General features: G+C 39.8%; 1 protein-coding gene across 1 annotated transcript in view; it reads right to left on the bottom strand.

The window, feature by feature from the left end:
* Positions 1 to 26,375, bottom strand: part of LOC127416693 (RNA-binding Raly-like protein) — a 102,630-nt gene that overhangs the window by 12,362 nt on the left and 63,893 nt on the right. The window contains exons 4-5 of the mRNA XM_051656203.1: positions 3,287 to 3,453; positions 1,987 to 2,100 (exon numbers count right to left, since the gene is read on the bottom strand). Of these exons, the coding sequence (XP_051512163.1) occupies positions 1,987 to 2,100; positions 3,287 to 3,453 (281 nt within the window). The remainder of the gene's footprint in view (positions 1 to 1,986; positions 2,101 to 3,286; positions 3,454 to 26,375) is intronic.

Raw genomic sequence — 26,375 nt, 5'->3', positions numbered from 1 at the left:
ACTCCTTGTTCAGTCTCTTGTCATATCTGAACTGGATTACTGTAATGCTCTTTTGGCCAGCCTTCCTGCATGAACAATCAGATCTCAGCAAATGATACAGAATGCAGCAGCACGGCTGGTCTCCAATGAAACCAAAAGAGTGCATGTTACACCCCACCTTGTCTCTCTCCACTGGATGCCATTTGCTACACGTATCAAGTTCAAGGCTCTGATGCTGGCATACAGAAATGGAGTTAATTAACAGAGGTTCGGGAGGAGCATGTTAATTTAAATCTGACAAATCATAGCCCACGAGCAGGAGTATATAAGCCGCTGCTTACCTGCTTCATTCTCTCCTTACATGAGAATCTTTCCGGCATTTGGCCCCACCCATTTCCCCATGAACAGACCCAGGCAGATGGATCATAGGATGCAACTTCCCTGCAAAGCATTCGACTCCACCAGAACAGATCTTCCATCCAAACAGTCTTGTTATTCAACAGAAGCTGCCACAGCAGCACTTTGTTTTTATCAGTATTGACAGCTACCACGTTAAGTGTTATATATATATATATATATATATAATTTTTTTTTTTTTACCCTGTCTTTCTTTCTATGCTCCATTCGACGAAGCAGTTTATAGCATGAAGTTGCTGCCGCATACTGGCTGCTCCTGCACTTTAAAAATGTCTCTCTCTTAGAATCGCAGTGTGAGCCCCCCTTTCGAATGCAGCATATGAAGTGATGGTGGCGTAGTGGGTTAAAGCACATAACTGGTAATCAGAAGGTTGTTGGTTCAATCCCCACAGCCACCACCATTGTGTCCTTGAGCAAGGCACTTAACTCCAGGTTGCTCCGGGGGGATTGTCCCTGTAATAATTGCACTGTAAGTTGCTTTGGATAAAAGCGTCTGTCAAATGCATAAATGTAAATGTACATTTTCACCTACCCTGTTTGCAAACCGCAAGCCCACCCACTTCTACATCGAGTGGTGGTCTCTTGTTCGAATCGCAGCGTAGCCCTCTTGACCAGCAATCGTACAAGGACGCACCTTCAAACAAATGTTTAAAGCACTCCCTCTATACAGATTTTGGGGGGAAGAACAATTCAGAAGCATCCGCCAAGCCAATTTACCAAATAGAATTGTTGCTGGCTTGCTGTCCTTAATACTTCCTGCCATAGTCATGGTACTATTCTTTCATCTTAATGCCTTTTTGGGGGTAATCAGGACTCGAGTCGAGTCTCGAGCTCCAAGCCCTCCAGTGTATGGACAGCAAGCCAAATACGTTTACTGCTTCAACACAAGATTACATTAACATATGAACTACTGAAATGGAGTTAATTAACAGAGGTTCGGGAGGAGCATGTTAATTTAAATCTGACAAATCACAGCTCATGAGCAGGAGTATATAAGCCGCTGCTTACCTGTTTCCTGTGACAACTCTCCTGACATCCCACCTCCACCTCATCTCCACGTATTCTCTAGATTCATTATCTAAATAAGTAAAGTCCAGGAGGGTAATCAGGACTCGAGTCAAGTCTCGAGCTCTGAGCCCTCCAGTATACGGACAGCAAGCCAAATGCGTTTACTGCTTCAACACAAGATTACATTAACATACGAACTACTGAACAGTCACTGGATTACCTAAAAGCATTTCTGCAGAGCTACTTTCCCACCAGAATCCTGCGGTCTGCAAATGAGCAGCGTCTTAAGGTACCAAAACAAAGAGGCACCAAATCATTTCCTGGACTTTAGGCTTCACTGTACCTTGATGGTGCAACAACCTTCCCAACTCCATCAGTTAAGCAGACTCCCTCTCTTTCTTCAAAAACGACTAAAGACTCTTTTTGTGTTACTGTCTCCTTAAGATGAACTGCTTTAGCTGTATCCTTTCTCATTTTGTAAGTCACTTTGGATAAAAGCATCTGATAAATGAATAAATGTCCATCTCTACAGTCCTTTGACACGTGGACTCTTGTCTTTGACCATATCTACTGTCCTCTCACCTGTGGACCCATGTCTTTGTCTGTCCATCCTGTCCAGACTGTTCAACAGCCCATCGACCTGCACCTTTATTACAGTCAGCTCTCGCTTTATCACTTGCAGCTCTTCCATCTTCACTACGGAGAGAAAGACAGCACGAGAGACATATAAAGGGAAAGAGAGAGAGACAACAAAGGGAAGCTTCAAATATTGATCTTTAGAGTTTATGAACAATTTTTCAAAATTATTAACTAAATTTCACCAGTTTACAGAAATTATGAACATGTAACACAATTTTAAGGAATAATTGGAACAGTGTTACATAATCATAAAAAAGGTACAGTGTTCCATTTCAGTTCAGTTCAATATATATATATATATATATATATATATGTATAAATAAAAATAAAAAATAAATCAATTTACGATTAATTTTGTAAAAATGGGAAACACAGCAGAATTTCTATTTTTAATGTATACCGAAAGAAATAACAGCACATCTCTAGTTTCGGACACTTTCATTGTGTGGTATTTGTATTAGGTTACTGATTACTGAAACACAAAATTTTACAGACACAGACCATATCTCCTTTGATATCTTTTCTTTAGATCTAATCTAAAAAGTCTATAATCAATGTAAAGCACCTGAACTCTAGATAGCTTGACTGTTTAAATATACGTATATCACCCTGAAGACCATTAAAGGGAACATTAGCAGAAGAGGAACATCATTTAACAACCCACAAATTTAAAGAGGGCTCAAATCAGAAAAATCATTTTTAGAAAATGGTGATATAGAGACACACACAAGAAAAAGAGCTTGATCTAAAAACAGAACACATTCAAGCGTCTTTGAGCATTCATCTTGTCCTGGCGTTGAATTTGTAAGGCAGGATGATAAAAATGACTCCTCTAAAGAGGTTCTGATTGGTTGTGCTCTGTTAATTTGGTGTAATGGTGTGCATATATACTGCTTAGTGACAGAAGGAGATTTAATGAAAAGCCATTTGGAGTGCTTCTCTCCCTCATCTTTGATCATGTTATACAGTAACTGCTTTCACATCATCGTCATGTAGAAATCAGACACACAGATAGGCCTAATATATCAGCACAAACATTAGGCATCCACAGAACTGTAGAGTTATTTACATTGTGTATTTGGCAAACTTACAGTGCATTTAAGGTATACATATCATCAGTATGTGTGTTCCTTGGGAATCAAACACATGACTCTCTGCTCCACCAGTTAAGCTACAGGAAGCCTATGATATGATTAAAGATATAATCGTGTATTCAGATGTTTGTGTGTAGAAGGTTTTGTACACTTGGGTTTGCTGGACAAGTGAGGTCTGGAGCTCCTGGATGAGGGACAGTCACGACTTCGTTTCTGGCTATGTACGGAGGACGAGGTGGAGCGAGGTTGTTTGGCGAGACTGGAACCGTAAGGCAGAGGAGACACAGTTGAGGAGATGCGCTGGTAATCATACACCCTGAAAAACATAAAACATTCTGCTGTTAGGGTCTCCAGTGCTCAATTTATGTCAATATACAGGACACACAACCAACACAACAATTAAACTAACACAAGAAGGGCAACACAAATAAGAAAATAAAATGTCATCAAGACAAACTTTGAATGTTGGCTTGACAAAGCCTTGCCTGAAAGTTTACAACACTTTGAAGATTAGTTTGTGGTATGAATGTTATTTAGGCCTTATGAAGTTTAAAAATGTTGGTAGTTCGCAAGAATTATTTAAAGTTTAAAGGTTGTACAGTAGGCCTTGCTAGAGATTGTAAAGATGTTCTGAATGGTTGCTAGTGTCTTCTGGATGGTTGCTAGGACATTTCTAGATGGTTACTAGCATTATCTGACTGGTTTTCAGGGCTTTGTGAGAGAAAAATGAAATATTAGGCACATCAGTGGATCTCCATCCCACTAAACCTCGGCAGATGGCTTTTTCACCACAGTATCACCTCAAATGCCCATCATTCATTCAACAGTGCACACAAATATATTTTTAAGCTTTAATGGGAAGTAGGGTGTTGGTGGTCTAATGGTGAAAGATTTGACTGCTAATGCAGAGGTTGTAGGTTTGATTCCAGGTAGGGATTAATTACAGTAGATATAAAATTGAGAAAGAAGCTTAACCTTTGCTGTTTCCTCTGCAGTTAGTTATTTTGTGAGCTTCTAACAGAAAGTGCTTTGGATATAAACTATTAGAGAAAACAAGTGAACAATCCATTTTATTGAATGTGACCTTCCCACAGGAGTAATACAGTAAGCTGGTGGGGTTTTGATGACTTTTCATTGACACTGACAAACATGCTATGCTGTTTGATGTGTTTCACAACGATCACCTCTGGTGACCAGTCAGGCTAGACTGATAAATGGATAGATGTACTGTACTTCATAAATATAGAAGGGCAAAGCTGCAACATTAAACACAAATTGCACAAATATGACATTAAGCTGCTAATCCATAAAAGAGCAGATGAAGAGTTAACAGCCACTGACATTTTTTAGAAGCTGCATTCCAAAGTGTTTTGTGTTCAAATACAAATTGGGAAGTAATGTTTTCTTAAACAAGCTTTGCACTGACTGCACTTAATTAACACTTGGAGAAGGCAGCCATGTTGTTTTGCAAATTTTGTGTAGGCACTGTAATTGCAGTTTGTGCCACTCAATCCTTTTAGGTGTCTGAAATGGCCTCTTAAATAAAATGAAAATCTCAAACAACAGGTCTCATAAATGTTTAAAAATACTGCATATATAGGCAAACAGATAATGTGATTAAATGGGAAACTACACTTACCATGCAAAGAATACTTTTCATATAGTACAGTTTGACTAAATAACACTTTTGTAGGCAGCAATAGGCCAACATTCACCCTTCTTGATGTGAAAGGTTGGTAGAGACACATTCAAATGGATTCAAAGCTGTTCAGACAAGAAGATTTGAGCAAAATGTGCTACCAGATCTTGCTCTTTTAATACAGTTTAAATTCCTGTTCATCGCGTTGCAGTGAAACCAGCTTAAACCAAGTGTACACTACACGACTTGCCATCGGCGCTCTGCAACTCACAGTCTTGTTTTTTGTCATGCTAGTGCGCACAATACAGGACTGTAGTGTCTCAACTACATGACCATTCATCCCCAACTGAGGCCATGTGTACACTGGTATTAAGATGTGTTTTGGGTGATCCGATCACAACATCACTGTTACACCTGGTCGTCTCTTTTGATCATTTGTGTTCAGATTTTGAGGAGAGTCTCTGATTTCCTGTGCAATACACAGTTTAGTCTTTTTTTATATTTATCCAACACATCCAACCTCTTCTGCCATTTCATTCCTCTGAGAAAAAAACAAACAAACAAAAAAAAACATTTGCACTGTACATAACAGATAACAGATTTGTATTAGATTGCACTACATATGTGTCTGTGTGTGTATGAACGTATGTGTATAACTATTTTTTATTATTATCTATGTCTTGCTGCTATTTTTGTATTGTTTTTGAATTGTTGTACACTGGAAGCTCCTGTCACCAAGACAAATTCCTTGTATGTGTAAGCATACTTGGCAATAAAGCTGATTCCGATTCTGATTCATGAGGACATACATCAATCATTATGTCTGTGTATTACAGAATGATAATAAAAGACAAGAAAGAAAGCGCTAAAAACCGGCACACAGTTTTTCATAATTATAGGCAAACATGATGTTTAGAGCAGAATTCTGAGTTATTTTAGTGCAGTACTTGTAACTGAGCTTCTAATGTGCATGCTGCTCATATTTGTGTCCCTATCATGCATGTTCATGCATTCACTTTTTTAAAATTTCCGATCATACACTTAAGTCCAAAAAACGGCTGTTATAGCTGCCTTTAGCATCATCCTGTTTCAAACATATCACCTAAAGTGCATCTTAAAATGAAAATAATGAAATTCATTCACAAACTCGCGCAGTTTATTCTTTTTTTATTTAACAATTTGGAATGCCCAATTCCCACTACTTATTAGGTCCTCATGGTGATGCGGTTACTCAACTCAATCCGGGTGGCGGAGGACATGTCTCAGTTGCCTCCGCTTCTGAGACAGTCAATCTGTGCATCTTATCATGTGGCTTGCTGTGCATGACACTGTGGAGACTCAGCACTGGAGGCTCATGCTATTCTCCACGATCCACACACAGCTTACCACGTGCCCCACTGAGAGCAAGAACCACTAATCACGACCACGAGGAGGTTACCCCATGTGACTACCCTCCCTAACAACCAGGCCAATTTGGTTGCTAAGGAGACCTGGCTGGAGTCACTTAGCACACCCTGGATTTGAACTCGTGACTCCAGGGGTGGTAGTCAGCGTCAATACTCACTGAGCTACCCAGGCCCCCCGCAGTGTATTCTTGATAACATGGCAACAAACATGTAAGAATGGCTCGTGCCCATTTTTGCACTGATTTGCGCTAATTTGCAAAGGAAAAAAAAATAAAATAAAACAGCTGAAAATAATAAAGAGAGGGAGATGTGGGTGAATTTTTTATTTTATTTTAATTATTCTTCTGCTTCCTGGGGCCTGGGTAGCTCAGCGAGTAAAGACGCTGACTACCACCCCTGGAGTCACGAATTTCGGATCCAGGGCATGCTGAGTGACTCCAGCCAGGTCTCCTAAGCAACCAAATTGAACCGGTTGCTAGGGAGGGTAGAGTCACATGGGATAACCTCCTCGTGATCGCTATAATGTGGTTCGCTCTTGGTGGGGCACGTGGTGAGTTGTACATGGAGGCCGTGGAGAACACGGTCTCAGACGCGGAGGCAATTGAGATCATACTTCACCACCCGGATTGAGGCAAGTCACTATGCCACCACGAGGACCTAGAGTGTATTGGGAATTGGGCATTCCAAATTGAGAAGAAAAAGGGGAGAAAAAATAAATAAAAAATTATTCTGCTCCCTAATACCTTGCCCTTCTCTTGCGCTCTCTCTATATTTAATTGGTTTTGGCTCATAACGGTTTCTCACTTATTGGGACAGTGGTCAAACCTGACAACAAGACGCTGTTACTCGAAGCTACGGTACACTCTTCATCTGGTGTTCAAAAAATTAAGCGCACCTAGTATGTCGCTGTGGGCTGACGATGTTATTTGGTTTTCAAGCAATACAAACATTATCAATGCTATGCAGTATGTTGTTTGAATGTTTTTTTCACTTACGTATTTATAAGTAACCCAGTAATTCAAGACTCTCGAGTAAAATTACAGCATATATGAGTAAATTAATAATTAATACATGAATGAAAATAATAATTGAATGTATAGATTGGGAAAAATATGCTTGTGGGTTGGACAGTAAAAAACTTATACCGAAGCAGTCACGATGTTTTCAGCCGAATGAAGCTTCAGAAATCACATTACAAAAACTAATCAAGCTCCGATACAGTGCTTCAATGTTGAATGTGTCATTTTTTTTAAACAAGCTTTGGTGATGAACGTCACATCATGAATCAGAAGACTCAAAACACCATCTATTTGCAGGTATCTCTATGGATGTTACTAATAAGAGAGAGAACACAGAGTGGCAGCAGGTCAGAGTGGCTGTCAATACTGCTGTTTCAGAAAATCGTACAGCAGACCCATGAAAAATGGTCCAATCTTGTAGTTCTTGGTGCAACACAAAAGATGATATGTGCGCACCACAACGATAAATGGAACATGCAGTGCATAACTTGCGTGCAGAACAGCTCACCAGAGCACGCTGCTTGTCTTTATACAAAACTGCCTCATAGACTCATGTAGTTAATTTATGACTGTCCAGGCAGCAGACAAACTGCAGACAAACTTTTCAAACAAAGAAAACCGAAAAGGACAATGAAGTTCTTTTCAATCTTCTGGAGTGAAAACTTTGTTTTAAAATGTAAAAATACATTTTTACATAAATGTATAACTGTAACAGAATAATTATAATTATCTGAACTTATAATTTCATTCCGGGTTTACCACAGTAAATATTTAGAATTACACAACTTCCTGTTGCCCCCCAAAATGAGGCTTCTCTCTTTTTAGATGAACAGGATAAGCAGTGCTTACGTAAGGCAAAACCAATAACAGAATTACTCAAATTATTATATATAGAGACAATAATGACAATAATGCCAATACAGTCAATACCACCAACAGTGACTATAATTGCTATTATAAAAAAATGAAAAAATACAAAATAAATAAATTATTTCAAACACACACACATACAAAACAGCTTTACTGGCACACAAAACACAGAAATTGAGGACAACATGATCTTAACTAGACACCATAAGCACAAGTTCACATATAGTCAGATATACCCATGGATGGATGGACAGAATGAGCAAGCAGGAGTTGCCAGGTGCATTAATTAATTGAATTTTGGAAAAGTGGGCAAATACAGGTTCCCAAATAGAATAAAATGTGTCTGAGCCTCTGATGCAAGAACAGCATCATGTCCTGGAGCCACTGAGCTGCAGTGTGGGGTTTGTCTGATTTCCAGTGTAAATGAATTTGTCTGCGCGCTAGCAAGAATGTAAATGCGATGATATTACATTGTTTATGAGTTAAGTTTACATCACTACCTAGTATGGCAAATACTGCAATTTCTGCACATGGTTCTATGACTGCATTCAACACTTGATAATGTATTACAAATAGAGGACCAGTAGCCCTTCAGTTTATGACATGATCAGAAGAACATGTGTGTCAGGTCTGCATAATTCGTATGACATCTTATACACCGTTTGTCAACATTAGGATAAAATGTAGACATTTTAGCTCTGCATACATGTAAACGTTGCAAGACCTTATGCTCTATCAGACTCAGTCGTGCACAAGAGGTGCTACCATTGACCCTTTGTAATGCTTCAGTCCAAGCTTCATCTGACAGTTCACTCCCTAATTCTTTTCCCTATTTAGTTCTAGTTTTGTCTAATGTGATATTGTTTTGTTGACATAATTACTGAATAGATACGTGATACAAGACCAACTGAGTTAAAAGGAACTTCCAAAAGAGAGTCAGCTGGGGACCTCTCAGGAAAAAGCAGGAACGTTGAACTGTGAGTTCGGGCATATTGACGAGTTTGAAAGTAACGAAACAGACCTGCCTGTTGAAGATTATATTTGGAACACAATTCAGCAAAGTTACAGAAGACACCATCAGTGTAAAAGTCATAAAATGTTCAAATGGAATCTAGTTTAGCTGGGAGGAAATTATGATTATTGCAAACTGGGCTTTGAGTTAAAAGAGTTTTACTCCGTAGCTGTGCCCATCTTTTAAGAGTCGAACAGATGACAGGATTAGATGTGTACTTTGGAGCTCTGGTGAGCAAGTTTGAAGTGACTAGATCCTGAAGGGATGTTGATGTACTAGACCGATTAGGGGACTGTATCCAGCACACAATTTCTGGAATGTTAGATGCCCAGTAATAATACAAAAGGTTAGAGACACAAACCTCCATCTATTCTTTGTCTTTGGAGACATTCTTTACGGATCCTAGGAACTTTCCCACCCCATAGGAATCTGGAGATCAGACTGTTTACTTGGTTAAAAAAGGACTTTGGTAAAAACAAATAGGAAAACATTGGAATAAATACAAAAACCTGGGTAGAACGTTCATTTTCACACAGTTTACCTTGCCAGCTAGTTTGAAATGTAAAATACTCCATATTTGGATATCTGATTTAAGTTGGTTTAGAAGTGGAACGTAGTTCTTTCCAAAAAAGATGTTTATGTGCATGTGATGTTAATGCCTAGATACTTATTTTGATGAGTAGAGTATGATATAATTTCCCCCCTGAGAACTACTTTAAGTGTCTCCCAGAGGAAAGTAGGGGAGACACATTTGATTTTAGAAAGTTGTTGTAACACGTCTCAGTATAAGGAAGAGGCGAGAAGCAGATTTCCTGGTTCAGGTAAATGTTTTTATTTTTCCTCTTTGTGGCAGATACACACTCGCAGGACTTTTCCCGTTGTTCAATGAGTCGGTCTAAATATACACAAACTACTTCATAAAACAAAACGCTCAACTTTGCAATAAACTCTTCAGTGTCACAATCGGGTCTCTGATGCCCAGGCTCTCTCTCTCTTCTACCTGCGGTGTGGCTCTATTTATGCCGCTCTCCCCGTGCTCACTGAAATTAGAGACAGGTGTTAGACATAATTTAACTCAGGTGTAAGCGCCCTTACCGCTTTCTCTCTCTCTGGAGAGATGCTTGACCATGCCCCTGCTGCCACAGTTGTCTATAGAGGTTGATATTAATTTGCAAAATACCTTATCGCTTAATAATATTGTATTAAAATGCCATAAAGGGCGGCTAGTGTAATTAAGCGCAAATGAAAGATCAAGGGTTACAGGCATATGGTCCGATTCCACAATGATTGTATATTCCACATGTTTTATGGAACCAAGGAGGTTTTTATCAATGAAAAAATAATCAATTTTAGAATACGAATGATGTACATTAGAGAAAAAAGAAAAAGCCATGCTGTGAGGATTAAGAAATTTTTCTTAGGTCATTTTTTATATAGTATTCACCTTGGGGTTAAGACAGGGTTCATCACACAATTAAGGTCACCTCCCAGCATCAGTTAGTTTAGAGATGAGCTTATGTACAAATTCAGCATCATCCCAGTTAGGGCCATTAGAGAAAATCATGCCCTCCCCCTCCAAGAGAATATGATACTGTCACGATGGATGAAAATTCCACACGTTTATCAGGTTTTAACAAGAGTCTGTGAATGTATGCGCGACAGCAACTCCAACGCGGATCTTTAAACATGTCCAAATGCTGTTTATGCAGACCATGAAGTGTCCATGACCATGAAACAGGCTAACATAACTGGGCGCTAAAGATAACTAGCTAACTGGTTTAGCTACATCAAGTATGTTACCAAGACTGAAAAGATTACATTTACGACAGTTTGGGAACAGGCATACAGGCAGATAACAAAAAACACTATGAACGTCATTTTAACATTATAATTAATATTAACCATGTTTAAAGTGCAGTAGCTGGCTCGATAAGAAAGCAAAGCCAGAGAGTCTAGCATTCAGCCAGCCAGCTAGTCCAGCAATAGCCAGTAAAAGAATAGTCCAGTGGTTTTATTGTCTAGCTAATCAACCATTTTACTAATCTGTAGCATTTTTTCCTTCTATCCGCTGAGCATAAAAGGCCTCAGCTTCAGACGCTGATTTGAAGATTATGTTCTCCCCTTCATAAGATATCCACAGGTGGGCAGGATATAGAAGCCTGAATTGTATTCCTTTCTGATATAGGGTAGCTTTAATGCCCTTGAAAGCTGAACGCTTCTTGGAGAGCCTCGTGCTCAAGTCAGGATAAACTCTCAAAATGTTCTCCTTCTACCGCAGCTCATGTTTCCTGGACCAGTCCATAGCACGTTCCTTGTCTTGATTGCGATGGAAACAGACGATGATGGGTCTGGTTTGTTGTCCCTCTCTAGATTTTGGTGCTAGGGTATGATGCGCTCTCTCAAGTTTGGGTGGCCTCTGAAACACTTGTTCCCCCATAACCTCCATCAGCAAAGTAGAAACAAACCACCATTCCACTCCCATTTTCACTGTCCTCCAGCACATTAATTATGCGGAGGTTTGCGCTGCGTGAGCGGTTTTCCAGGTCATCAATGCAGTCTATGAGCATATCATTTACCGCTTTTAACTCGGAGATAGAGGCCTCTACTTTAGACAGAGCTCTGAAGTTTTCACCAGCCGTGACTTCAACAGAGGTAATACATCCATCCAGTATGTTCACTTTTTCCTGGAAGGCAGCAATGGATGATTGAATAGGAGCTAGAAAGGTTTGGAAGAGTGTTTTCATGTCTTCTTTCAGATATGCACGTTGCCCTTCTAGCTCCACTTTACTACTTAGTGTAGTTTTCTTCAAATCAGAGTCATTTTTCGATCTTGAGTTGGGCATTTCTCCACAAGAAAACAAGCTAATGGTATACGAAACAGTAGAAAGTCAATTTAAATTAAATAAAAAAGAGCTTTAAAATAATTTAAATGTTTAAGTAATAGGGAAACTCTTATACACGTCCTTCCTCTACATGCTTCAACCCGGAAGTCCCTGAAGACCTTTTTGACAGCTATATATGATTACTACATATAGAGTGTCATGATTCACTGTTGTTTTGCCTTGTGTTTTGCCCCTGTCATCTGTTTCTTCTTCTTCTTTTGGCATTTTATAGCAGTTGGCAAACAAACGATAGGTGCATTCCAGCCACCTACTGGGCTGGAGTGTGGACCATTGACGGAATGAAAAAATAAATAAAGAAAAATACATAAATAAATAAATAAAAGTTAAATAAATAAATGTAATTTAAAAAAAAAAAAAATATTCTATTACCTTCTAAATCCTATTAAACAGTTCTATCTTTCTTAAGTATCTCATTAATGCAATATATATTTTATGATGATACAAGTCAATATGCAGCAGTGTTTTAAGAGTAAGATTTCCTATACCAATTTCTCTTATTTCTTCCAACAGAAATACTCTTTCATTTTCATAAGCAGTACAATATATTAGTACATGCTCAACAGTTTCTGCTGATCCACATAATCTACAATTCCCAGACTCATGTTTGTTCATTCTATATAAGGAATAATTTAGAGCTGTGTGCCCAAGGCGAAGTCTGGTAATGATTGTGTCTTCTCTTTTACTACCAAAATTCCCTCTTTCACCTCCTACTTGATTTTGAATATGATAAAGATGTCTTTGTTCTGCCGTGTTCCAGAGTTTTCTATTTTAATTTGTACCACACTTTGTTTCTTTTATTAAACTTCTTAAGCCACACCTAGATCCTGCTCTTGTGATTCCTTTCAAAATGTTACATATGGTAAGATGGGGTAAGATGCCCCCCTTAAAAACAATGTTCATTTACTTTTAAACTGTAATATATATATATATATATATATATATATATATATATATATATATATATATATATATATATATATATATATATATATATAATTTTAGCATGTACAGGATGATGCATCATCCAACATATTATCAAGGGAAATAAATAGAAACATTTGCTAATTGTATTGTCATAGCACACAATTTAAAATTATGAAAAGAGGCCAACCAAAAGATGACCCCCCCACCTGGGGCAAAAATGTTATTTTATTTTCCAATGACAAAATATTAGATCATTTAACCTAAAAACTGTTTGGATGGAATACATCTCACAAATGTTGATATTCAGATGAAATATCAAGATTAACAGGAGCACAGCCATTCAATAAAGGTGCAGAGATCAAATTTTGTGCTATCTATAGTCAAGAAAACAAGTTGGGGGTGGGGGGGGTGTGTCATCTTACCCTATACATACATACATGTAGGGTATAACAGGGCTAAAGGCTCCATTGATTTTATTTTCTCCCAAAACACTAAAAAGCATCAAAAACTACACGTGTTTGTCACAATTTTTTTTTTTTTCTGTTTCATGAGATCATTGTGTGTAATGTCTAAAGTTTGATTTGAGGTCATTTGATCTAATATTTAGTACATTTTAAAATCTGAAAATGTATGTAGCTAATAAATATGCTGGAAATTATCACATTTATTTTGAGGCAAAATACTTATTTGTGATTTTTAATTTTGTTCAAAATGATTGAATAATTTATTTTTTAAATAACTGTCCAATAAGTGTAAGAATAGTATTTGGGGTAAAAAGCTATTGGGGCTAAAGGCCCCTATTAAACACGTGTTTTTTCTTAAAGGGATAGCGCAGCCCAAAATTTTTATTCTTTCATCATATAGTGAGCAGAAGTAAACAATTATAGTGAAAAGGACCTCAATATTGATGTTTCCCACCCAAAGTGATCGTATCGCTTTAGAAGATGTTCATTTAACCACTGGAGATGTATGGATTACTCTTATGCTGCCTTTATGTGCTTACTGAGCTTTAAAGCTCTGATCACCATTCACTTGCATTTCATAGACCCATTTGTGGATTTGATATATGATTGATATACAGTAAAGAAAAATAAAACTGTCCATAGCAAATTGGAACACTGAAAGAGAGACCTGTACTGCATCAGAATTATATCACCAGATCTTGAATTTGAAAAAGCCACCAGATTCCGGAGTGCTATTTGATGTTTTCGAAAAATGTTGCTGTTAATTTTTTTATATTTTAAAATATTTTGTGTGAATTCACTTAAAAAAAAAATGTCAGGTTTGTGAAATTCAAGATTTTATTATTCAAGAAGCGGATTTCAGGTTGTGAAATTCAGTTCTCAATATTCAGGTTGCTGAATATGGGCAGAGCTCAGAGACAGGACTGTGTCGAAGCACAGATCTGGGGAAGACTACAAAAAAATGTGGCTGCATTGAAGGTACCCAAGAGCACAGTGGCCTCCATAATCCTTAAATGGGCGAAGTTTGGAACAACCAGGACTCTTCTCAGAGCTGTCCGCCCGACCAAACTGAGCAATCGGGGGAGAAGAGCCTTGATAAGAGAGGTGACCAAGAACCCGATGGTCACTCTGGTTGAGCTCCAGAGATCATGTGTGGAGATGGGCAACACTGCAACACTCTACCGCTCTGGGCTTTATGGTAGAGTGGCCAGACGGAGATGAAAGCCCGCTTGGAATATGCAAAAAAGCACCTAAAGGACTCTCAGATTGTGAGAAACAAGATTCTCTGGTCTGATGAAATGAAGATTGAACTGTTTGACCTCAATTCCAAGAGTCATGTCTGGAGGAAACCATGTATCGCTCATCACCTGCCCAAAACCATCCCAAAGGTGAAGCATGGTGGTGGTAGCATCATTCTGTGGGGGTGTTTTTCAGTGGCAGGGACTGGGGGACTGGTCAGGGTTGAAGGAAAGCTGAACGCAGGAAAATACAAATATATCCTTAAAGAAACCTGGTCCAGAGTGCTCAGGACCTCAGACTGGGCAGAAGGTTCACCTTCCAACAGGACAATGACCCTAAACACAAAGCCAAGGCAATGCAAGAGTGGCTTAGGGACAACTCTGTGAATGTCCTTGAGTAGCCCAGCCAGAGCCCGGACTTAAAACCAATTGAACACCTCCGGAGAGACCTGAAAATGGCTGTCCACCGACAGTCCCCATCCAACCTGACAGAGCATTGGAGGATCTGCAGAGAAGAATGGCAGAAAATCCCCAAATCCAGGTGTGCAAAGCTTGTCACATCATACCCCAAAAGACTTGAGGTCCCAATTCAAGCCTTGCTGAAGCACCCCCAGATCATCACCGATCCTCCACCTGGTCACCCACTGTGAAATTTGGTGGAGGATCGGTGATGATCTGGGGGTGCTTCAGCAAGGCTGGAATCAGGCAGATTTGTCTTTGAGAAGGACGCACGAATCAAGCCATGTACAAGGTTATCCTGGGAGAAAACTTGCTTCCTTCTGCTCTGACCATGTTCACCAACTCTGAGGATTGGTTTTTCCAGCAGGACAGTGCTCCATGCCACACAGCCAGGTCAATCAAGGTGTGGATGGAGGACCACCGGATCAAGACTCTGTCATGGCCAGCCCAATCTCCAGACCTGAACCCCATTGAAAACCTCTGGAATGTAATCAAGAGGAAGATGGTTGGCCACAAGCCATCAAACAAAGCCGAGCTGCTAGAATTTTTGCACCAGGTGTGGCATAAAGTCAGTTATTCCACCAGATACTGATTTCTGAACTCTTCCTAAGTTAAAACATTAGTATTGTGTTTTCTTTGCATTATTCAAGGTCTGAAAACAATGCATCTCTTTTGTTATTTTGACCAGTTGTTATTTTCTACAAATAAATGCTCTAAATGACAATATTTTTATTTGGGAGAAATGTTGTCAGTACTTTATAGAATAAAACAATTTTCATTTTACTCAAACACATACCTATAAATAGTAAATCCAGAGAAACTGATAATACTGAAAATAAGTGAAATAATAGAGATATCAGGAGACACAAGAGATCGAAGTGCGAAGGAACAGTTCACAGAGTTTACTGAACTCAACAATAAAAAACAATAAAGGCTGGCAAGCAGGAAAAATCACAGCACCGACCGCAACGTGAATGTGAAGAGTGTGTTCGTAGGAGTGTATGCCTTGTGGCAGTGTGGAATGAAGAACCGTGAGGAACCCTCAGGCAAAGAGCATACGGGGCTGGTGGCGAGCAAAGATACTGGATGGCTGGCTACCGGACATTCTAATAATGACTTGGCGTCGAAAACCGGTCCACTACAGTCATAATGGCTGTTTTGCCATGGGAGGGGGGGAGACTGGTAACAAAATCCATGGCTATGTGGGACCAGGGTCTTGAAGGGACTGACAGCGGTTGAAGGAGCCTGGCTGGGGGCTGACTGGAGGTCTTATTAGATGTGCAAATGGGGCAAACGGCAATGAACTGGCATATGTCATGTGTTAGCGATAACCACCAGAATCTCTTCCATTTTCCACTCATCCTCCTCCCTAATCCGGACAAGGTGATAAGTATTGCGTAGGTCCCACTGCAAGAGTCGAAAGCTGAAGACATCAACGGCAAACAATAATGATTCTTTATTATGATGTCATTCAGCCACCGATAATCTATGCAGGGTCTAAGCGAGCCATCTTCTTCCTTCCACCCCTGCCAGAATGGAGGAAGGGTGCATGAGAACGGCTGCCAGAAAATCATTGATATACTTATTCATGCCTCCCTCTCGGGAGCAGAGAGCAAATAAAGCCGACCTCGTGGGGGAGAAGTGCTGGGAATCAAATCTATGGCGCAATCATTCATGCGATGAGGAGGAAGGTCGTGGCACGGCACCGCCCTCAAGTCATGGTATGCCACAGGTGCTCCGGTTAAATCCACAGATTCATCCTGAAATGAAACATAAGACTGGACAGGGGAGACAGCAGAGGTAAGACAGTTGGAAAGACAGTACGGACTCCAAGCAAGAACAGTATTCGTTGACCAGTTAATGTGTGGATTGTAAGTTACCAACCATGGATGCCCCAACATGACCAGCGCTAATGGTGACTGGATCAGATAAAACAACAGCTGTTCCGAGTAGTTGCCGGAGATGAAGGTCATGGGAGTGCCGCTGATGGTATGGGCAGTGATGGGCTAATCCAACTGGGCCACCGGAACCTGCCACTTGGAAGCCGCGGTGACGTCTAGGAAATTCCCTTCAGCTCCGGATTCCATCAACACAGAATCAGCGTGGCTGATTGATCCGTACTGCAGTCGGGCCATGAGAAGAGTCCGTAGTCCGGGGGTTTTGCTCAATGGAGTTGCGCTCATCAGTAACCTCCTACCTACTGACGAGCAGTGCCTTTTATTGGACAGGCGGCGGAGACATGACCGGGATGGGCAAAGTAGAGGCAGAGTCCTTGAGTGAGGTGTCGTTGCTTCTCCTCCGGTGGTAAACGAGTCCTCCCGATCTGCATGGGTTCTGCCTCGGACAGCAGTTACAATGGCACAGCAGAGGAAGTGGACAGGGTGCAACGGTCAGCTGGCCTGGCATGTGGGGAATGGCGATGGTGACTGAGCAAGGTGCTGGTCCACCCTGATGGCCAGGACCACCAAGTCATCAAAAAGTGGAGGCAGGTCCAAGGCATAGATCTTGTCCTGGATGTTGTCGGACAACCCATGCAGGAACTGGTCCCACTGTGCTCAATCATTTTATTCACAGGATGCAGCGAGGGTACGGAACTCAATGGAATAGTCCGCGACTGGCCTGAGACAATCCAGACAGGACTCTTGCCACCTCTCGACCCTTGACCGAGCGGTCGAAAACACGGCGAAGCTCAGCCGAAAATGCCTGAAAGAACGAGCAATAGGGATGTCCGTTGTCCCACATGGTGGTTCCCCACTCACTAGCCCTCCCCGTGAGGAGCGTGATGACACAAGCCACTTTCGCCATTTCGGATTTAAAAGAGGAGGGCTGAAGCGAGAAGAACAGACAACACTGGGGCAGAAAGGTACAGCAAGATCCTGCCTCACTCGAATATGGAGCTGGGGGGCTGAGATAGAGATCAGAGCGTCTGATGCTGGGGGAAACCGCCGGGGCCGCTGTGCGCACTTCCGGAGGAGGATCAATACCTGGATTTGCTGTATCAGTGATGTGAGCTCAGCGAGCTGTAACGCCATCATCTCCATGGCCTGGTTGGAAGCAGAGATCTGCTCCTGCTGGCGTCCCAGTAATGCCCCCTCCTGGGCGAGCATGGAGCAAATACTGGATCCATCTCAGCTAGATTATTCTGTCAGGAAACACAAGAGATCCAAGCATGGAGGAACAGTTCACAGAGTTTATTGAACTCAACAATAAAAAACAAAGGCTGGCGAGCAGGGAAAACTGCACCGACTGCAGCGTGAAGATGAAGAATGCGTTCGTAGGAGTGTATGCGTGATGGCAGTGTGGAATGAAGAATTGTGAGGAACCCTCAGGTGAAGAGTATGAAGGATTGGTGGCGAGCGAAGATGCTGGATGGCTGGCAACTGGACAATCCAACAGCAAAGTCTAAGACTGGCAACCAACACAGAAAACACGACAGGAAACAGAACCGACCGAGGCAGAGAGATGAGGTGAGTTACTCTAATACACATTACCAGTCTGGATTGCTTGATTTAGCATGACATCTCACTTTTTAATATTTTTATAAAAATTCTGGATAATCTAATCTCATATTTATTTACATATGTAGACTAATGATGATTTGTCAGTGTCTAATTTATTATGTTTATTTTCAGCTAGACCATGCTACTTTCATGATAATACAAATCTGGGCTCCATCTACAGGTGCATCTCAATAAATTAGAATGTCGTGGAAAAGTTCATTTATTTCAGTAATTCAACTCAAATTGTGAAACTCGTGTTTTAAATAAATTCAATGCACACAGACTGAAGTAGTTTAAGTCTTTGGTTCTTTTAATTGTGATGATTTTGGCTCACATTTAACAAAAACCCACCAATTCACTATCTCAACAAATTAGAATACATCATAAGACCAATAAAAAAAACATTTTTAGTGAATTCTTGGCCTTCTGGAAAGTATGTTCATTTACTGTATATGTACTCAATACTTGGTAGGGGCTCCTTTTGCTTTAATTACTGCCTCAATTCGGCGTGGCATGGAGGTGATCAGTTTGTGGCACTGCTGTGGTGGTATGGAAGCCCAGGTTTCTTTGACAGTGGCCTTCAGCTCATCTGCATTTTTTGGTCTCTTGTTTCTCATTTTCCTCTTGACAATGCCCCATAGATTCTCTATGGGGTTCAGGTCTGGTGAGTTTGCTGGCCAGTCAAGCACACCAACACCATGGTCATTTAACCAACTTTTGGTGCTTTTGGCAGTGTGGGCAGGTGCCAAATCCTGCTGGAAAATGAAATCAGCATCTTTAAAAAGCTGGTCAGCAGAAGGAAGCATGAAGTGCTCCAAAATGTCTTGGTAAACGGGTGCAGTGACTTTGCTTTTCAAAAAACACAATGGACCCACACCAGCAGATGACATTGCACCCCAAATCATCACAGACTGTGGAAACTTAACACTGGACTTCAAGCAACTTGGGCTATGAGCTTCTCCACCCTTCCTCCAGACTCTAGGACCTTGGTTTCCAAATGAAATACAAAACTTGCTCTCATCTGAAAAGAGGACTTTGGAACACTGGGCAACAGTCCAGTTCTTCTTCCCCTTAGCCCAGGTAAGATGCCTCTGACGTTGTCTGTGGTTCAGGAGTGGCTTAACAAGAGGAATACGACAACTGTAGCCAAATTCCTTGACATGTCTGTGTATGGTGGCTCTTGATGCCTTGACCCCAGCCTCAGTCCATTCCTTGTGAAGTTCACCCAAATTCTTGAATCGATTTTGCTGGACAATCATAAGGCTGCGGTTCTCTCGGTTGGTTGTGCATCTTTTTCTTCAACACTTTTTCCTTCCACTCAGCTTTCTGTTAACATGCTTGGATACAGCACTCTGTGAACAGCCAGCTTCTTTGGCAATGAATGTTTGTGGCTTACCCTTCTTGTGAAGGGTGTCAATGATTGTCTTCTGGACAACTGTCAGATCAGCAGTCTTCCCCATGATTGTGTAGCCTAGTGAACCAAACTGAGAGACCATTTTGAAGGCTCAGGAAGCCTTTGCAGGTGTTTTGAGTTGATTAGCTGATTGGCATGTCAAAATATTCTAATTTTTTGAGATAGTGAATTGGTGGGTTTTTGTTAAATGTGAGCCAAAATCATCACAATTAAAAGAACCAAAGACTTAAACTACTTCAGTCTGTGTGCACTGAATTTATTTAAAACACGAGTTTCACAATTTGAGTTGAATTACTGAAATAAATGAACTTTTCCACAACATTCTAATTTATTGAGATGCACCTGTATATACTTTAGAGAAGTGTTCTGTAATATGTGCATTTGCATTGTACCCCATACAAAAATCAGACAGCAGTATTCCATTATAGTTTCTTTCATCTTGCATGTAATGCATCCGTGAAAGATCAAAATAAAAAATGTGCATACGGGTCAGGAGATTCAGTTAATGTTCAGATCAACCATCAGAATGGGGAAAAAAAATTGATCTCAGTGATTTGGACCGTGGCATGATTGTTGGTGCCAGATGGGCTGGTTTGAGTATTTCTGTGACTGCTGATCTCCTGGGATTTTCATACACAACAGTCTCTAGAATTTACCACCTAGAACAGTCTAGCAACTGCATAGCATGTCCCAGCAACCACCCAGAACACTAATAACCATACAATAGAAAAAAAGCACAGAGAACAACTTAGCAACCACCCAGAACACCCTAATTTTGCATAGGCAAGCAAAATCCACATTTTCCGAAAATGTAAAAATAATTATTCTCCTGTTACAATCTGTTTCAGAGTTTTGCCAATGTTATTATTAGACATTTTCATGAACACATATGGTCATTATATACACATCGTACCTTGGTTTAATGTAAAAGGTGACAGCATTGTTTGACTTGAAACTTAATATAAACAGGTCTCCTGGAAAGGTTTGAGACTGATCACACATAACTTCATTATGTTTATGCCAAAACATATCAAATTAATTCAAAGTCAAAACACAGATTACGTGAGCATTTTCTTCTCTTTCCCAGTGGAGACGATGCAACACGCAATGTTTGGCGCACACTTCCTTGTGATTTTGATTCAGATTTGTGATATGCAAAATGAATCATTTAGACCACTTTTTGAAACTTTTTGACCTGTTCAAAGGAATAAAGTTAAAAAAAATTCTACTCAGATGATTCTTTCACAAACCAGACATCACTATCGCCGCAGTTTACACATACAGATTTTTTTTATTTGTAGATGTGTTCAGTAACAAAAGGGTTAATTGTTTTTTTTTTTTTTTTTTTTTAAATAAAGGGAAATTTAGTGAAGTAAAAGTGAGTCAACAGAAATATTTATACTCGTAAAGTACAAATATTAAAAAAACTGTCCTTAAGTACAGTAACAAAGCATTTGTACTCCGTTACTATAGACCTCTGCTGCAATGGCAAGATGTTCAGTGAAAAAGTTATAAAGTTATACTTTGGTCTGTTGTCACCCAAAACCAAATAGATAGCTTCTGAAGACATTAATTTAAACACTGGAGTCATATGGATTATTTTATGCTACTTTTATATGCTTTTTGGAGCTTCAGCATTTTGGGACCCATTCACTGGACCTCAGAGCTGAAATATTCTTCTAAAAATGTTCCTTTGTGTTCTGCTAAAGAAAGTAAGTCATACACATCTGGGATGGCATGAGGGTGAATAAATTATGAGAGAATTTTCATTTTTGGGTGAACTATTCCTTTACAAGTCAGACCACAGGAACTTGTGCTACATCAAGAGAAACCACACAAACTAAAATTTTATTTCCAGGTTTAATTTATATATTGAATAGACTCAGATTTTTGAACCCCAAGATGTGGGTTTATGTTTTCTCTTTCAATCGTTTAATGTAATTTTGAATAGTGGTGTTTTCCTTATTACATCACGTGTTGTTCTGAAAGCAAAAAGAAACAAATGAAAAACGGAATGTAGGCTGTCATCCACGCAGCCTGACCGAGCAAAGTGGACGCGTTTACTCGCGCGATTAAAAGTGAAGCGCTGCCGGCTCGTGATGCGTGAATGGCTTGTGCGCGCTGCACGAGTCTGTTGGGTATACTGCAGTCTCATCACATTTTTACTTTTTGTTTAGCCTCCCATTCAGCTCATGAAAACACGCTGCGTGATCATGAGGAAGGATCCCGCGTGCCATAGGTTGCCGACACCTGGTGTAGACTCTTCATTGAGGTCGAGACTTAACTGTATTCTCTCACTTCCTCCACAAACACACACTCCCACATAATCCACCAGGTGTGAATGGACAAATCTGATGGGCTAACAAGAACAGAATTATCAGGAAAATATAGCAAATTTGATAGAGGATGTGTGTGCGCGCGCGCGCGCGTGTGTGTGTTTGTTTGATGTGAGTGTTAAGCGGGTCAGTGGGCTGTTTTCGACTACCAGTCAGCAGCGGCTGAATAAGCTATTCATGGAGTGACAGGCATGTTTTTCATACTGTCAGACTCTCCTCCTCTAGCTCCGTTTCTTAATCTAACTCTTGCTCTCTTTATCCGTCTCTCTCTCACTCTCAAGGATTAACAAGGATTAACTTTTTCAATAATTATCCTCCTCAACTCTTTCTTTCTTTCTTTCTTTCTTTCTCTTTCTTTCTTTCAGGTTGCCTATATAATGTTATTTTAATGTGTATAATGTGCATAACATAATTTAATGACAGCTAATGAGATGTACAAAAATTGCAACACAACATTTAACACAATTGAACACTTATTTAATAATGCAATATTTACAAAAAATAGTTTATTGTTCATTGACAGATTTTCTCCAGTACTGTCCAACTGAGCAGACTGACTAATATATTGGTCTTGGACTTCCATATCACTTCATGACCACTCCCCCATTGCAACTGCAGGAGTTGTATGTTTGGTGCGTAAGGAATTTAGCTCAAGAATGAAATTAATAATTAAGTTAGGGAATTTTTTAAAGAATTAATGGTTACAGCGATGAGTTGATGTGAATGTACTTGTTCATTTTTAGAGCAATGTTACTCTCATGGCTACTGAAGCTAATATCACAACTATATTGAAGTACTGTTTATAGCTTAGATCAACAGGTTTTAAGACACCAAAATTTAAAATTATGTATGTCACAGTCAACTTCTCACTGAATACAAATAAAACTTTATGGGACAAATCTACAACTACAACATAAAAATAAACTAGCACACACAAACACACATTAGTGAATGAGATTCAGAAGAAAATGAATGAGAATTATATTATTGCAATGCATCTGGAATGTAGTTGTGTTGATCTTATATGGAGTCTATAGACCATGCCCTGAACAAACCATCAGAGCTTAATTTTATATGCCTTGATTTGAAATCGGATCACCCAAATTATATAATAAAACACCAGCTCTTAACGATAGTCTGGAGGTAGTTGTACTTGAACTGCATTGCGTTGGTCAGAAGATTGTTGTGTTGGTTTGTAGAAAGTCTTTTATTGTGCTGGGTTGATGGTCTGGAGTTCCAATGAAGATCGAATAGATTTCGGCAGAACTTCTCAGAATTTCTACATTTTTAGAAACTTCGAGGACTTAGAAAATGCAGACTCCCACGAGGGGAGAACTCGAGGGCCCGTGGTCTTCTAAGAAATGTTCTCCCAGTTTCCCGCTCGAAAAGGGCATATCTTAATCATGAATTTTATATCATAAATACGATGCAAGTGACACAAAATTACTTAACATTCTGTGCATGAATTATCTTTCTAATAAACAGAAAATATCACACTTCAGAATATGCTAGCAGGGACTAAACGCATCAAGGAATTTATTTATTTATTTATTTTTTTTTTACGCAGAACGTAACCGAAAACTGGAACAAATTGTTTCAGAGTGAAAACTTTATTTTTAAATGCTGGTAACCATTTATAACTGGTTAATTTTGTTCCAATAATTTTTAAAGAATTAGAATCAGAATGAGCTTTATTGCCTAGTGTTCTCACGTACACAAATCATTTTTTTTTTTTTGGTGATAGGAGAAACATATGCACACTGAACATTACAGTGAGACACAGAATATAAAATAAGGTAAGAGTATAAATAGACATACAAATAATAGGACATATAACATAGAATGGCGTATGTACATGTGCAAGTGGTAATGTATGTTCAATGTTGGGGTATGTACAGTTATTGAATTAAATATGTTAATTTACATATGTACATGAGATATGTATTTACATTATTGCACTATGGGGGAGTCCTGAGGCAGTTTAATTGTTCATGAGGAAAATGGCCTGAGGGTAAAAACTGTTCTTGTACCTGGATGTCCTGGCATGCTCTGTAGTGCCGGCCAGAGGGCAACAGTTCAAAAAGGGAAAGGGCATGGATTGTGGGGTCCAGAGTGATTCTAACCTGCACGTTTCCTCACTCTGGAGATGCACAGGTCATTGGAGGGTGGGCAGGGGGCCACCAAAGATCCCCTCAGCAGTCCTGACTGTCCGTTGTAGTTTCCTTCTGTCTGCTAAAGGCCAATGGGTTTATCTCTGTAATTTTTTGGAAATACACCACTTCATGTTGCCCGAAAAAATGAAACATATGCATTGATCCTGAAGGAAACTGGTGCATCCCACATTTCTTTGCCTAATTGCCCATTGTGGATGAAGCATTCTCTGAATAAAGACCTTTTAAACAGCTATATAGAAATACTACATATACATGCACAGCCAGATACAAGGAAAACATTATTAGATGTAAAAAGTACTTTTCTCAGTTGTTTCCAAGTCTTCACTGAATTATTGTTAGATATGATGCATTAATACAGATTTGATTCTGCCACGTTATTTTAGCTTATTTTGGTGAGGCAAGTGGTTTATTTTGGGCTTGTTTTTCCAGACCATATTGCTTGTTTCTCTTGGGAGATTTGACAACACTGCAATTGGTATTTCACCCACCCCTTAGCACAGAGCACTGTCATTTAAAAAAAAAATGTTATTAACGGTTCTTTTATTTTGTTCTAACCGGTAACATTTTGGAAACGAGGCTGCAGAGCTTCTGAACCAGAACAAAAAAATACAGTGTTTGCTCAGAACAAACTAAAATGAAAAACATTTCGTTTTTTTGTCCCTGCTTGCTAGTTACAAAATATGAGGAATAAATGATTAAAGAGAATAATGTTCAACTTTAGTTAGTTATAAGAGTGATTACAAGTCATAATAACATATTTTAAGGGTAATCATTTGTGTTAGATGAATTTGTCCATTTTTGGTATCCAAAAATAGACTGATTCTCTCTTCACCTCTCCAAATGCACAAGTCTGTGTCCATTGTAGAGTTCAATGGGGTCATTCCATTGGGTGATCTGTTTTTTGTTTCTCTGTCTCAGAGCCAGCTTGTAAATAGCTCCTTTAGTAATAGACCATGGGCGACTGTCACACCTTGTTTGTTTGGGGTGAGGGCTTACTTGCTGAGAGGGGTTAACCCTTATCATTAATCGCTCTCAAAATCGTACTTTGTACAATGACAGTTTCAGAAGTCCAGACATAGATTGGAAAGAGTTTAACTGAGGCATCAATTTGAATTCTTCGCTGTTTTGTTGCTTGAATGATCTAAGAGTGGGCATCTGGGGATTTTTCAATAAAATTCTGTCTTTTGCACTGTTTGTCGTATGGAATCTATTACTACCTGTCTACTTAAGGTCCAACAGGTGTTATTTAGATTACTTCAAAAGCCCTAATTTGAATAATTAGGTTGATAATTACACAGAATAAACAGTTCAGACTGTGGCTGTTTATCATACTCAAGATACATAAACATGGCAAAAGGATGAAGATGAGGATTGCTTGGCAGTCTCCTTTGAATCCGTTAGCGTGATCAGTGGAACACGGAGAAATCTCGGCTCGTCCAGCGAGATGGAGAATGTATGGCCAAAGTTCAAGTACGTACATTACTTCCTTGGGCAACGAGGCTACACCTGGGAGCAGCAGGGCTGCAACTAGGCACAGCTCATACTGTCGTTGGAAGCGAAGCATAGAAGGAATTTCAAGGTTTTTTACTCTCGATGAAGTCATGGTTGAGGGATGCGTTCTGTTGTGCGTTTCATCCAATAGGAGTTGAGAGTTCCATCCTTCAAAATTTCACACATGTGTAAAGTGAGCAAGGCTTGATGGGATCTGTAGTCTATTTTGGACTCCCTTTGTTTGATTTTGGTGCCATTGTTGTGGCTATCAGGCTTTAAGTGTGCCTACAGGCCGCAGTCAGGCTTTATGACTGTATTTAGGCCTGCCTTTTGTTTCCTATTTGAGTACATGAGGCCCAACGTCCTTTGGTCTGAATAGTTGGTTGCTG

The sequence above is a fragment of the Myxocyprinus asiaticus genome, chromosome 26 (assembly GCF_019703515.2).
Source record: "Myxocyprinus asiaticus isolate MX2 ecotype Aquarium Trade chromosome 26, UBuf_Myxa_2, whole genome shotgun sequence".
Taxonomy (NCBI): domain Eukaryota; kingdom Metazoa; phylum Chordata; class Actinopteri; order Cypriniformes; family Catostomidae; genus Myxocyprinus; species Myxocyprinus asiaticus.
The sequence above is the reverse complement of the archived record's forward strand: the minus strand, read 5'-3'. Positions and strand labels throughout refer to the sequence as shown.